The sequence below is a fragment of the Gymnodraco acuticeps genome, unplaced genomic scaffold (genome assembly GCF_902827175.1).
Source record: "Gymnodraco acuticeps unplaced genomic scaffold, fGymAcu1.1, whole genome shotgun sequence".
Lineage (NCBI taxonomy): Eukaryota > Metazoa > Chordata > Actinopteri > Perciformes > Bathydraconidae > Gymnodraco > Gymnodraco acuticeps.
In genome coordinates, this window is record NW_022990238.1 from 11844032 (window position 1) to 11856189 (window position 12158).

The following is a 12158-nucleotide window of genomic DNA, read 5'->3' on the forward strand; positions in this document are numbered from 1 at the left end:
CTATTAAATGTAAATATAATCAAGTTCAGTACCTACAATTTTACCCGAGTGAATGTAATTTTCTACAGGCATAAAATAACTTGGATAACATTAATGCGTTAGAATTATTATAAATTCGTCATTAGTTAATCCTAATGCATGCAGAGTACTTGTGAAATATGACTCATCTTTATTTAACATTTGTACAACTTTCTTCCAGCCTTTTTCTATTGTAAATATAAACCAAAAAATTACAAGACATATCCTAAAATAAGTTAATACAAGATGCATCCAAATCTGGGTAATGTTTTAAAGGTAGATTCAACATTAAGCTCCATTTTTGGTCCCACTTCACAGCATAGCCACAGTAAGCATTAGTAGGAGTCTGTTTTCTCCTGTCTTTGTCACTCTTGCATCATACCTCAATCAGAAGCCTGACAAATCTGCTGTTTAGTCCAATGATGTATTTTGTTCCAACTGTCCACAATGACTTGAATGCTGCACACCCATCTGGACAGCTATGACAGGACGAGGGCTTCCTGCCACCATTAGCTCTGCATTCAGGCCAACACCTGCTGCAGATCCTCCACCTCCAGCTTCCACATCCGCCTGTGGAGCGCGGCGAGCGCAGAGAGGTCTGCCATCTTCACCGCACGGATGACTGGCTCCGGGGAGACGGCCTGGATGACACCCATCACCATGACATATTTGCCTGTAAAACAGCAGCAGGTGGTTCTTTGTTCAGTGGGGAAATATTCAAGGGAAAAGAGGAAGGTGATACAGGGAGGGATGTTCATGTGCTGTAATTAATGTTCCAGCTGAAGGCACCCAGTGAGCAATTCACAGAAAAGGTTGTGGAAGACTTTCATGTCAATTAACCAGAATTGAATGATTGGTCAATTGACTAATATGAACAGTAAATAGTCATATACAAACCATGCAGAATTAGCAGTGGTGGAAGGTAACAACCTACAGTAATCAGGGTTCGTAGGGTGCTTGAAATCCTTGAAAATGCTTGAAATTTGACGTGGTGTTTTCAAGGTTGGGAAAGTGCTTGAATTTTGGGAATGGTGCTTGAAATTGAGATAAAGTGCTTGAAAATGTAAATGCTTTACTTTTACAATAAATTGCTGTCTGACTGAATAGTTCGCTTTTTAGATTAAAAGAAAAGAATTGCTTCGCTTCTACATAAAACAGCTCCGCTGCGGCCTTCCCGCGCTATGCGCGCGACCTACAAGTGTTTGTGTTACGTGTGAGCTGTGCATTCTGATGAGAGCGATGACAGTGTGCCAGGAGGTTGCAGTTTCAACGAGCGTTGGCTAGCAGAAGACAAATACAAGTCATGGCTAAGACGAGGGTCAAGCCCACGAGTAGCCTCCTGCAAAGTTTGCAAAAATAACGATGGGAGAGTCTGCGCTGACGAGCCACATGAAAGGTACGCCGTAGTAGAGCATTTTAGATTAGGCAAACGTAGGGTTGTACCCGAATATTCGAATATTCGTTCGTTGGCCAACTATTCGGGTTTCAATTTCATTATTCGGATATTCGTTTTTTTATTTTTTCCCCCCTAAATGTATGCTATCAATAAAGGCGAATTGCCATATTCTTATACTATATTTATACTTTTGAATTGCACTGTTAAAATGCGGAAATATATACAATATCAGCCTGTGCTCCTGACATTGCGTTCACGAACGCAAACGGCACGCTTCACCTCGTTTCACACACCTGAACACAAAATGCCGAAGACTTCAGCTGTGTGGGACCATTTTAAATTGGACGACGGTAAGAAGAAGGCAGTGTGCCAAATATGCGACAAGAAACTGGCCTACCACGGTGGCACAACAACTCTGAAAAGTCACCGGATGCTGTAAGTACTAGCCTAGCTTAGCTTAGCTGTTGTCAAGTTGCCATGATGAAGCTGCTTTATCCGCCGTTTAAACAGTAACGTTACACATGATCAAATCGTGCACTTACTTTGCTTGGAAAATAGTTGCAAGCAAGCAACCGAATTGTTTTTTTATATTAGTTTTTCAATTTGATCCGAATAGTGAAAATAATAGGAGCAATGTGGAACATCTGGGGCTAAGGCAATTATTGGCATTCAGTTCGTTCTTCATTTATTTAAATACTGTTTACTGTATCGGTAACAAGTATTACACTGTTAGGCCTACTGTTACGGCTATGTTATTAAAAGTATTGTTGTTATAACAGAAATATGTGTTTTGTATCTTCAGGTTGTAAAACGTTATAGACGGAATTTGGAACCAGATTTGGTCCCCGGGCGCTGCACTGCGGCTGGGTTAAATGCAGAGGACACATTTAGTTTTAATGTATGCGAGTACTGAGACAATAAATACATATAAATCGTAACGGAGCGTCCACACAGCAGCGTGCGTTGATGCTTGGCGGTGGGCGTATCTGAAGCTTGGGGATTTTTTGCGAGCAACGCGACCAACAACCAATCACATGAATCTCCCGCCCCCGACATACAAAGCAATAGCAATGTTAAAACAAAGTAAACTGGATATAAAATCCCCAAACAGGCGAAAACCTACCAGTTTCATCCACTGTCTCTGCCTCCTCCCTCCATGCCTGGCTCCTCCGGTTTGTATCCCGGTAGATGAACAGAGACTGATCATAAAGCACCGGGTGATTCCCTACCGCTACGATTATTTTCTCCTCCATTTTTTGGAATATGAGGAAATGACCTGCGTAGTCTCTCCCAGCATACACGCGGTTTGATTGGCTAGCGCTTGTACTGGCAGATTTGCATAAACGGGATTTCATTGGCTGACGCCTCCGTCGAGGCGCCAAAAGTTGAACATTGCTCAACTTTTGAAGCGAGCAACGCCAGCAACGCTCCACGTCGCTTCCCAAAATGCAATTCGGCTAAAAGTCACGTCACCCCATTCAAAGTGAATGGGCAGAAGCGTTGGAAGCTTCAACGCACGCCGCTGGACGGGCTGCTGCTGTGTGGACGGGCCGTAACGGCCCGTCCACACAGCAGCGTGCGTTGACGCTTGCCGGCGGGCGTGTCTGACACTCGACCAACAACCAATCACATGAATCTCCCGCCCCTGACACACAAGCAGCGGTTTGATTGGCTAGAGCTTGTACTGGCATATGATTCGATTGGCTGACGCTTCTGCCGAGGCGTCAAAAGTTGAACATTGCTCAACTTTTGCAGCGAGCAACGCTCCGCGTCGCTTCCCACGATGCAGTTCGGCTAAAAGTGACGTCACCCCGTTCAAAGTGAATGGGCAGAAGCGTTGGAAGCTTCAACGCACGCCGCTGTGTGGACGGGCAGTAATAGTATGCTCTTTCTGCGCTTCTGCTTAACAGCGTGTTGTCAGGTGTCTCGGAGCGTGTTATGAAAAAATGTTGAGAAAAAATTGTTTTATTAAAAAAAAAAAAAGATCTCTCCGCACCGAATATTCGAATATTCGCTGTTGATTACTACCGAATATCCGGAGCCCGAAAAATGGTATTCGGGACAGCCCTAGGCTAACGTTGCATGTTACGTTTGTTTAAGCTAACGTTAGCGAGCTGAATAGCGAACTCGATTGAGGGATAATAATAATTGCAAGGGACAATCATTTCAGAGGAGCGTACCTATGTTAATATGTGCGTTACACTCGCCATCCTGTGGTGTTCAAAGGACGAAGCACTCACGGCATTTCGTGTTATAGTCACGAAATATAATCTATTGATTCGACACAGAGCGATTTTGAAAGCAATGTATTTCTACTGGTAGTATGTTTCGTGCCTAAACCAAATGTGACTTGATCTATCGAAATCAGTCACATTGACCCGAAGACACATTTTCGGTTGTATTACTGGTCTGGGGGAAGCTCGCGAGTGTGTTTGTGTATTTTTGCGTTTGTGTACCGGCCGGGGAAACACTTACAAGAAACACCGGCTGTTGTTATGCTTGCTGTGATGTTACATTAGTGATTAGTCCGTTCTCTGCTTGTAATTATGCCGTTACAAGCTTCAAAGTTGTATTTATCATCTGAATTTGCCGAAACAACTTTAATATTCTGAAAGCCAAGACTTTGTTTATTTGAAAACAGATGAAAACAAACTGTCCTTTATATAAAATTGAAGTATTATACAAGTAAAACTACATTTTGCTTTAATCCCATGTAATTGTAGAATGAACACAGTCTTCCTTTGAAGATGTATAAGTCAGGTGTCTTGAGTAGTCAGAATTACCTACAAATCATTGTACACATTTGTAAATATTATTTTCCACTTGTTACCATTGTGAGTCTATTTTTATGCAGCTCTGCGTGATTTTGTGGCTACAATTCAGACTAATACACTACCAGAGGTGGAATAAGTACTCAGATATTGTACTTGAGTAAAAGTACAAGTACTCAGATCTTGTAGTGAAATTATAAGTACTCAGATCTTGTGAGTAAAAGTAGAAGTACTCAGATCTTGTACTTGAGTAAAAGTAGAAGTACCAGAGTGAAGGAATACTCTGTTACAGTAAAAGTCCTGCATTCAAAATGTTCCTCAAGTAAAAGTAGAAAAGTATTCTCATCAAAATATAGTGAAAGTAGCGACAGTAAAAGTAGTCGTTGTGCAGATTGGTCCATTTCAGAATAATATATATGATATGTTTTATAATGATTGATCATGAAAGTGTTCTCAAAGCTGGTAAAGGTGCAGCTAGTTTGAATGACTTTGTATACTGCAGGGTAGCTTGTGGATTTACTCCAGGTGGAACTAAAGTCTGATTTAACACTTGTTTATATTTCATATCATTCATCCAGATCTGTGAAGTAACTAAAGGTATTAAATACATGTAGTGGAGGAAAAGTACACCATTTACCTCTGACTTATGTTCACTGCCAACCTAAAAGTACCTCAAAAATAGTAATCAATAATGTATTGAAAAGTTATTTGGCTCAGACAGGTTATATGGGAGGCCCAGTCTACGTACAGATCACTCATTTTGAAATATTAAACTTAGTTTTCTTTTCTTTAATTGTTCATCCTCGTGTAGAAGGCTATCACGAAACACACATTTGGTTGTTTATAGCATAAAGAACATCTGATTTAATGTGAGGTAGGGAAATAATCATTTGAGTATGTGTATATTTTATGTAATTTACAACAGCTGTAAGATGCTTGAAAATGCACCTTGAAAATGCTTGAAAAGTGCTTGAATTTGACTTTGGAAAAGGTGTAAGAACCCTGAGTAATGTTTCAATGGGGTATATGCAATTTAATTACTTTTAAAGAATGTTCATACATTTAAGAGTTCATTATCTAATAAAAACGTACAGCCTTATAGATGTATTTAATTTACAGTTACTCTATATTGAGGGAGAAATAGCACAATACAATTAATTCAATTGAGTTACTGATTCAATGGAAGGTTTATTTACATAGTAATATTTGAATTAACTACAAGCTATAACACACACCTAGTATAATAATAATACATTTGATTTCTATAGCGCTTTTCTTGAACCCAAAGACGCTTTAAGTATGACAGTATAATGAGATACTATAGTATGACATACAGATGACGTTAAAAGCATAACATGGTATGTCATAAAAGACTATAATACAGTGTGTAAAAAAAAAAAAAGCCATATATCAAAATTCATAGTATAATACAACATCAAAAACCTAAGTATAGTAGGCCATAAAGTGTCATAATAGTATGGCACATAATACATTCCTAGAAAATGTCATTGTACGACATAAAAAAATGTCATAATACGATATATCATAAATATGTCATGTCATATCAATAGTGTTCTCAGAACAATTTCATTGTATAGGATGCAGAACAGCTATTTTGTTCTTATTTATAAACAACAACTGGACTCTGTTTCACTTTTTTTTAAAGAAATAATGTTATCACCTTGGGACAGACACGGCTTCCCTTTGGGGATGTTGTTGACCCCTTGCACCGCAAAGGTCCCGGTCTCATCCATCAACAGCAGGGTGTTTCTGTCCAGCTGCACCTCCAGGACCGTCCCCTGCATCCACACCAGAGACACCTGCAGAGAGCGACCCCTGCCCGGCCTGATCACATAACCCTCCCCGCTGTCGGCCGGCCGGCTCACTGCCGTCCTCAGCTGACCGGACAGCACCTTGACCGGCGGGGGGGCGTTTCCTATCGACGGTTGTTTTCAACGTGTTGTTCATTACCGACTGCTACTGTCGTTAAACGGTGGTACAAGCCTGGAAAAGTTTGCATTACCCGCGTCCCGCCATAAGGGGGTTATGCCGGAAGTTGTGGGCGTGTTTTTGAAAAAGAATCAACCCAATTTCCTGTCTGGAGTCCTTCAGATTAAAAGCATTACATCAGTTTCTGACAGTTGTTATATTCATTTATTAAACTCACAGGTCTTAATGTTTGTGTGTTGTTTGGAACATAAGGTAAGATGTGTTTTATATTAATAAACAAATCTTTAATAATTCATATTTTTAAGATAATTAAAAGAGATATACAGATTGTGGAAGTGTGCAGTGTTTAGTTTTTGTCATGAATCACAATCATTAATAAGATTTGCAACCAATGGCTACCTTTTGGATTTTGACCTTAATGCCTTTATTTTACAAGATAAGTATGGTCTTTATTTTTGTCAAACTCAATGTGTTAAGAAATATATGAACAGTTACCTATGTTTTGATTTTGCCATTAGTGAGCTACCATTTTAAAAGGATGACTAATGCAGAGATACTTTGATCTTTGGTTCTAGATAACGTTTGGACGGATACAACACAGACAACAATAATGACCAGGTGCATTCATTTCGTTAAATAAGTTTTATTTCTTTAAGAATAACGGAAGAAAAGTGTTAGCAATTTCTGTACAATTGTTTCATCATGGATTTGCTGAAACCCCTGAAAGATCAACAGGGCTGAGAAATGTTATGCTGCCACATAGTGCACTTTTAACCTAAAAACAATATGATTAGTCCACAGGCATCCGTCCGTTTCCTTCAAATGTATTCCAAGAAGTTCCTTCAGTCGCACTGTTGACTCCAGTTTCATTTTTCATTGGCTCCTCCTCTCAATCCCAGTTCAAAAAAAGAGGCACATTAGAAATACTGCCATTTTCCAAGGACTGTGTCTTTGATTGCATCGACAAACTGTGCAGGCACCCAGTAGACCCAGTATTGAGACGCTTCTGTTGGACCCAACTGAAAAGCCTATAAAAGTGGAGGAACAAAGTGATTATACAAATTCACATATTCTACAAACCATTTTAAATGCAAATGAACATACTTTGAATGTGTTGATTGAGAATTAACCATTTATAATGTCAGCTGGACTGACATGATTTACAGTTGGCAACATAAGCATGTTTATAAATAGATCAACGTTTAAAGACTGCAGTGTATTATACTCTCTCTTCCATCCATACAATACATCTGACCTTTTCTGACCTACATTAAGGCTATAACTAAGAATTATTTGCATTATTCATCCCACATGTTGTGTTTTGTCTACAAAATCAAAAACATTCAGTTAAAAATGACATGAATCAGGGAAAACAGTATATCCATCATTAAGAGGCTGAAAACCAGCCATGTTTGCATACAAAATGAGGTGGTTGTAGTAGACCTGAACAACTAGGACATTTGGAAATTAGCTAACTTTTATTTTACAGCTTAGATGCTGAATTTCATGATCAGCATCTTTTGCTTAATTGCACTTTTGGCCAACCGCCATCAAGTTCCCACCAGTTTGTCCTACTTTCAAATGAATCAGATTGCTTTTCTGGTCTAATTTACTTCCCATTAATCATAACATCAAGTTTAAAAAAAACACATCTGTCATTCCGCCAAAAGGAGAATGAAGACCTTTACTTCTCTCTGGCAAACTTTATATTAATTTGATAAATGCCACTTTATTTGGTTGTCTTCAAAATAACTCTTGATCTCCATGAGTCGACTGAATTCAATTAAGTTCTACTTGTTCTGGGACTTCCATTTCACTGACAAAGAAGAACACGAGTGGCTTCAGACAGAAAGGTTAATGGAGAGAAAGCGCTGACATTTCCCGCTCCACTGCAGAGCCCAAACAGCAAAGGATGACCCGTCACTGCAGTGACTTCAGGCCACAGCTCCACCTGCACCGTCACAGCTCATAGACTCACACAACTGAACTAGGGCTGGGCAATACGAACATTAGAACATTAGAATGTATCTGAGTAAAACGGCAAGAAAACTAAACCTATGCAATATTACAATACAATAAATCTAAGGCAAAACCTATCTTGATAGTATATAAATATATTACCCACCTCTACTAAACACATCATACCACAATCTGATCTTTGGCTGTTAACCTGTTAATATTTAACAGTTGTAATGTTAACTTTGAAGTAGCGTAATATTCCCTCTTTTATGCTTTTTGTTCTTTGTTTTAAAGGGGCCCTTTTGTGCTCATGTTCAGGTCCATATGTTGTGCCTCTACTGTGACACGTTTACATGCTTCTATGTTCAAAAAGGTCTTTATTTTGTTCTCATACTGCCTCTTATCACCCTCTCTCTGAAACCAGAGCCCGTCTGCTCTGATTGGTTAGCTGGTTGCAGCACTGTTGTTATTGGTCAAGCACTTAGAGACGTGTCGGGAATAACCCGCCCCTGAGCAAATCTGAGCCAAGAAAGTAGCGCTAGCAAATAGAAGCACTTGTGTCACATAGTGAAGTCACTATGTTATGGAAAAGGATTCAAATGGAGGCATTTCAGGCAGGGGGGGTGTGTGGGAAAGAAACCCCCCTTTGGCATGAACTTTGGGATTGCAGCCTTTGCTAAAAACCTATAACACAATACTGGAAAAGGAATCCCCCAAAAAGCATTATAGGGCTTCTTTAAGTATAGTGTAGGAAGAGCCTGAGACCAGCTGAGAGGCTGTAGCTAATGTGCATATGACAATAAAGCTTTGAGTCTTTAATCTTTTTACCTTATTCCTTTTGCTTGATTAAGTGGCCAATAGGCACACTTGCATACTTTTAAGAGCATTTGGCATTACAGCTGTTAATGATACAGATCATTCTGTAATGCAACAACACTTACTATCATGTAATAATCCTCATGGCCTTCGATGGGTTCAGACACTACGTGTTTAATGGAGCCCATCGGGACCTTCTCGGTTCTCTCTGTTGATGTAAACACAGAAAAAGATAGAGGAGTTTTAATTATCACGATATTTGTGTTGTGGTGAATTTACAAACATTAACATTAACAAAAAGGAGGCTGGCTGTACTCTCACCCTTTGTTCCGATCCACAACTGATCCTGCTCCAGTTTGAAAGTGAGTCGGACTTTTCCTCCGGACTTGTTATACATACCGGCTAAAGGCACTGTTGGTAATCGTTCCTGTTAGAAGAAAATGCAGTGAGTCGACATTGATCTGTGACAGCAGCTTTGAACAGCTTGGCAGTCAATACAAGGCAAACAAAAGCAGGCATCCCTTCATCTTCTCTCACCTTTGTTCCTTTAATAGATGGCATTATGTCCTCTGGTTTACCTTTGTCCAAAACTTTCCTGTGTTGCTGCAATAACATCACCAGTTTAGTATCCCAACACTCCATACATCTCTTTACTTCATTTAGCAGAAATGCCAGTCATCTTACCTTTTGCCTGCATAAAGGCTCTTTCTTTTCTTCTTCGGCTTTCACCTCCTGCTGGATGACCTCTTTGGGTGTATTCACAGCTAATACATCATTCATAGTAGATCCTACCACCATTATTTTTGCACCATTTGTGACCTTTATTTCACGTAGCGTCTTGTCCTCTGGAAGCAATCCTTTGTACATCACTTTCTGCATTGCAGGTGGAAGACCTAGGAAGACAACAAAGAGCATTTTCTAGGTGTTGCTAAACAATAACAACAACTATTAAAAGCCATTCAAATGAAGGGGATCTCCTGTGTGTTCTTACCAGTGAGCGAGTGGATCTTTTCTTTCAGTTGGGCTCCTGTGTTGTCAATAGGAATTTTCAGATCATATTTATTCTTGTTCCAGATGATCTTCAAGTCCACTTTCTCCCGCTCGTCGTCTGTGTCGTCCCCATTGCTAATATTAGAGTCCTGAGTTGTGGCGTCACCTGCAACTGGGTGAGACGTAGATTCTGTTTCACCTTTTTCAGCATCCTCTCCGAGGGCTTCGGCTCCTTTTGGCTTCGCCTCAGTTTCCATTATGACTTCTTCACCTCCTGGAAGAGTATGAAAACATCGATTGGGATCCATTAAAGGACATTCAGTGTAACGGTTACATTCTCAAGGGCATACAACCCCACAACGATTCAAAGGCAATCAGAATAACACATCTGGCATGTCCTACTGCTTAAAACAAAGATAGTCATTATTCATATGTGTCAATATAATAATACAATAATTACATTTAAACAGCATATATTACATGAAGTCTAACTGAAAGGTTTCACTTTCACTCACCAAAAAAACGTTGGGGGAAACCCAGCTTAGTTTTTATATTTCCAAATCACATCACTATGATATTATATTTCCCGTCTGTACATTTGGGAATTTATAAATGGTCTGTACCATTTTAAAATCCATCAAGACTCTTCATTTGACAGCATTTGGTTGAATTTAAAGTGGGTTAGTTGGTTCTTGTAGTAGTTGGTAATATAATTAGTTTGTTTACCATTATTTTTTATTTTAAAGAAAAAATAACACTTCCTCATACTCCTGTGCAATAATTAGCCTAAGTGTGTATTACTATGAGTCAACAGTTTTACTTTAAAGTGTGTAAACAAGTCTAGTTTCGCTTATTCTGCCCCCATCTCGTAGTTTTTCTAGATGTTTCCATCGCGTATTTTTTCCATCTAGGCATCCATTCTTACTTGAGAGTTGTGTGAGGGGATAAATAAAGGCAGAATGGAAGCTGACATGATTCTTGATCGAACAAAACACTGGATGTTGACGGTTGGCCTTACCGGTTACAGAACTCGTAACGTTAACGTAACAAACTGTTTGTTGTTTACTTCGTCCTTACCATTCATGAACAAACCATATTTAACCAGCTATTTTAGTTCAGTTAACCAACTGTAAACCTTAAACTGGTTAAATCCCCAAACGTTAACTTTGGACCTCCACAAATCAAGCTAAATGTGACTGCTGTTAGCGATCGTAAACGTTAGCTAGCTACAACACTACTGAACATTTCAAGAAAAACGTTACGAAGATACGTAAATGTACGTCACACAACATTAATAACGTTATTTATGAACATGTCATTTACAAACATGCACTATTCCATTAACATTGTTCAGTCTCAGTGTAAAGATATGAAGGAAATTCTGCTGCATTTTCTCAATACCCACCATCCTGGGTCGCCATGATGATTGTGTACAATCTGTTGTAGGTTGAGGCAAAGAGAGTACGGAGAGCAGGATGAGTTCTGATATTCAGGAAGCAAACTACAATCAAAGTCGTGTTCAAGCTCGCCTTAACGTGTGACAATATTGTAAATAGAAGAAAAACAACAAATAGTTTAAGATGAAATAGCAAGTATAGCTTTACCCACCGTTACAACGTTAAAACATGTAGTTTCAGTTAGCCGGTGGACAGGAGAGCAGAATGGATGCGCATGCGCACTCGAAACTAACTGCAAATAAAGTTAATCTTTGACAGAAGCAGTTGTTTTTATGATTAATCAAATAACGTCTACAAGTTATATAGTAACATCAATTCAACCTGGCATAACACAAAGATTTTCACTATGATAATTGAAAAAGCGAACTCTGTAATTTAGCTGCATACGGATTTTTTGGCATACATGGCAGTAAATGGCAGGTAATCCTCTTGCTCTGCTGAACCTCTTTGTTGTTTTGGCAGCCAGAGCAGACCGAGAGGTGGCACTTTCCTCAATGGCTATTGGTTCAGGTTTTCTTCTTTCTTCACAATGGATGTAAAATGATGCATTATCGCCTACTATTGGATTATATGAAACATCCCAACTAGGACTAAATTAAATGTAGCGTTGACACAAACCCATTTATCTCCCATGCTAATGGACATTATATAAATCCCTTACTTTATTGCTCTGTGTTTCATATTCCATAGTGGGCTACCGTCTAATGATAATACAATTATTTGGGAAACTGTTCCCCTTTTCCTTGCCTATTTATATACATTATGCACTCTTAACACCTCGCATTGCAAAAATCAGAAAAT

General features: G+C 39.3%; 2 protein-coding genes across 4 annotated transcripts; both read right to left on the reverse strand.

Moving 5' to 3' along the window:
* Window positions 1-149: 149 nt before the first annotated feature.
* Window positions 150-6153, reverse strand: rmi2 (RecQ mediated genome instability 2). Its single transcript, XM_034220107.1, is given in 3 exon segments — window positions 150-691; window positions 5867-6113; window positions 6115-6153. Coding segments are annotated over 3 exon segments (438 nt in total). The 3' UTR covers window positions 150-539.
* Window positions 6154-6758: 605 nt separating this feature from the next.
* On the reverse strand, window positions 6759-11570 carry ubfd1 (ubiquitin family domain containing 1). Of its 3 annotated transcripts, XM_034219437.1 has the most exons (8): window positions 11509-11543; window positions 11306-11337; window positions 9902-10174; window positions 9595-9803; window positions 9448-9513; window positions 9232-9337; window positions 9036-9118; window positions 6759-7163 (listed from the first exon to the last, which is right to left on the reverse strand). In XM_034219437.1, exons 2-8 carry the CDS (start codon window positions 11319-11321, stop codon window positions 7053-7055), a joined length of 864 nt encoding a protein of 287 aa, XP_034075328.1. In that variant the 5' UTR covers window positions 11322-11337; window positions 11509-11543; the 3' UTR covers window positions 6759-7052. The 3 variants fall into 3 exon arrangements, with proteins under 3 accessions (XP_034075328.1, XP_034075329.1, XP_034075327.1); XM_034219438.1 differs by lacking the exon at window positions 11306-11337 and having other exon boundaries at window positions 11509-11570; XM_034219436.1 differs by lacking the exon at window positions 11509-11543 and having other exon boundaries at window positions 11306-11380.
* Window positions 11571-12158: the final 588 nt, after the last annotated feature.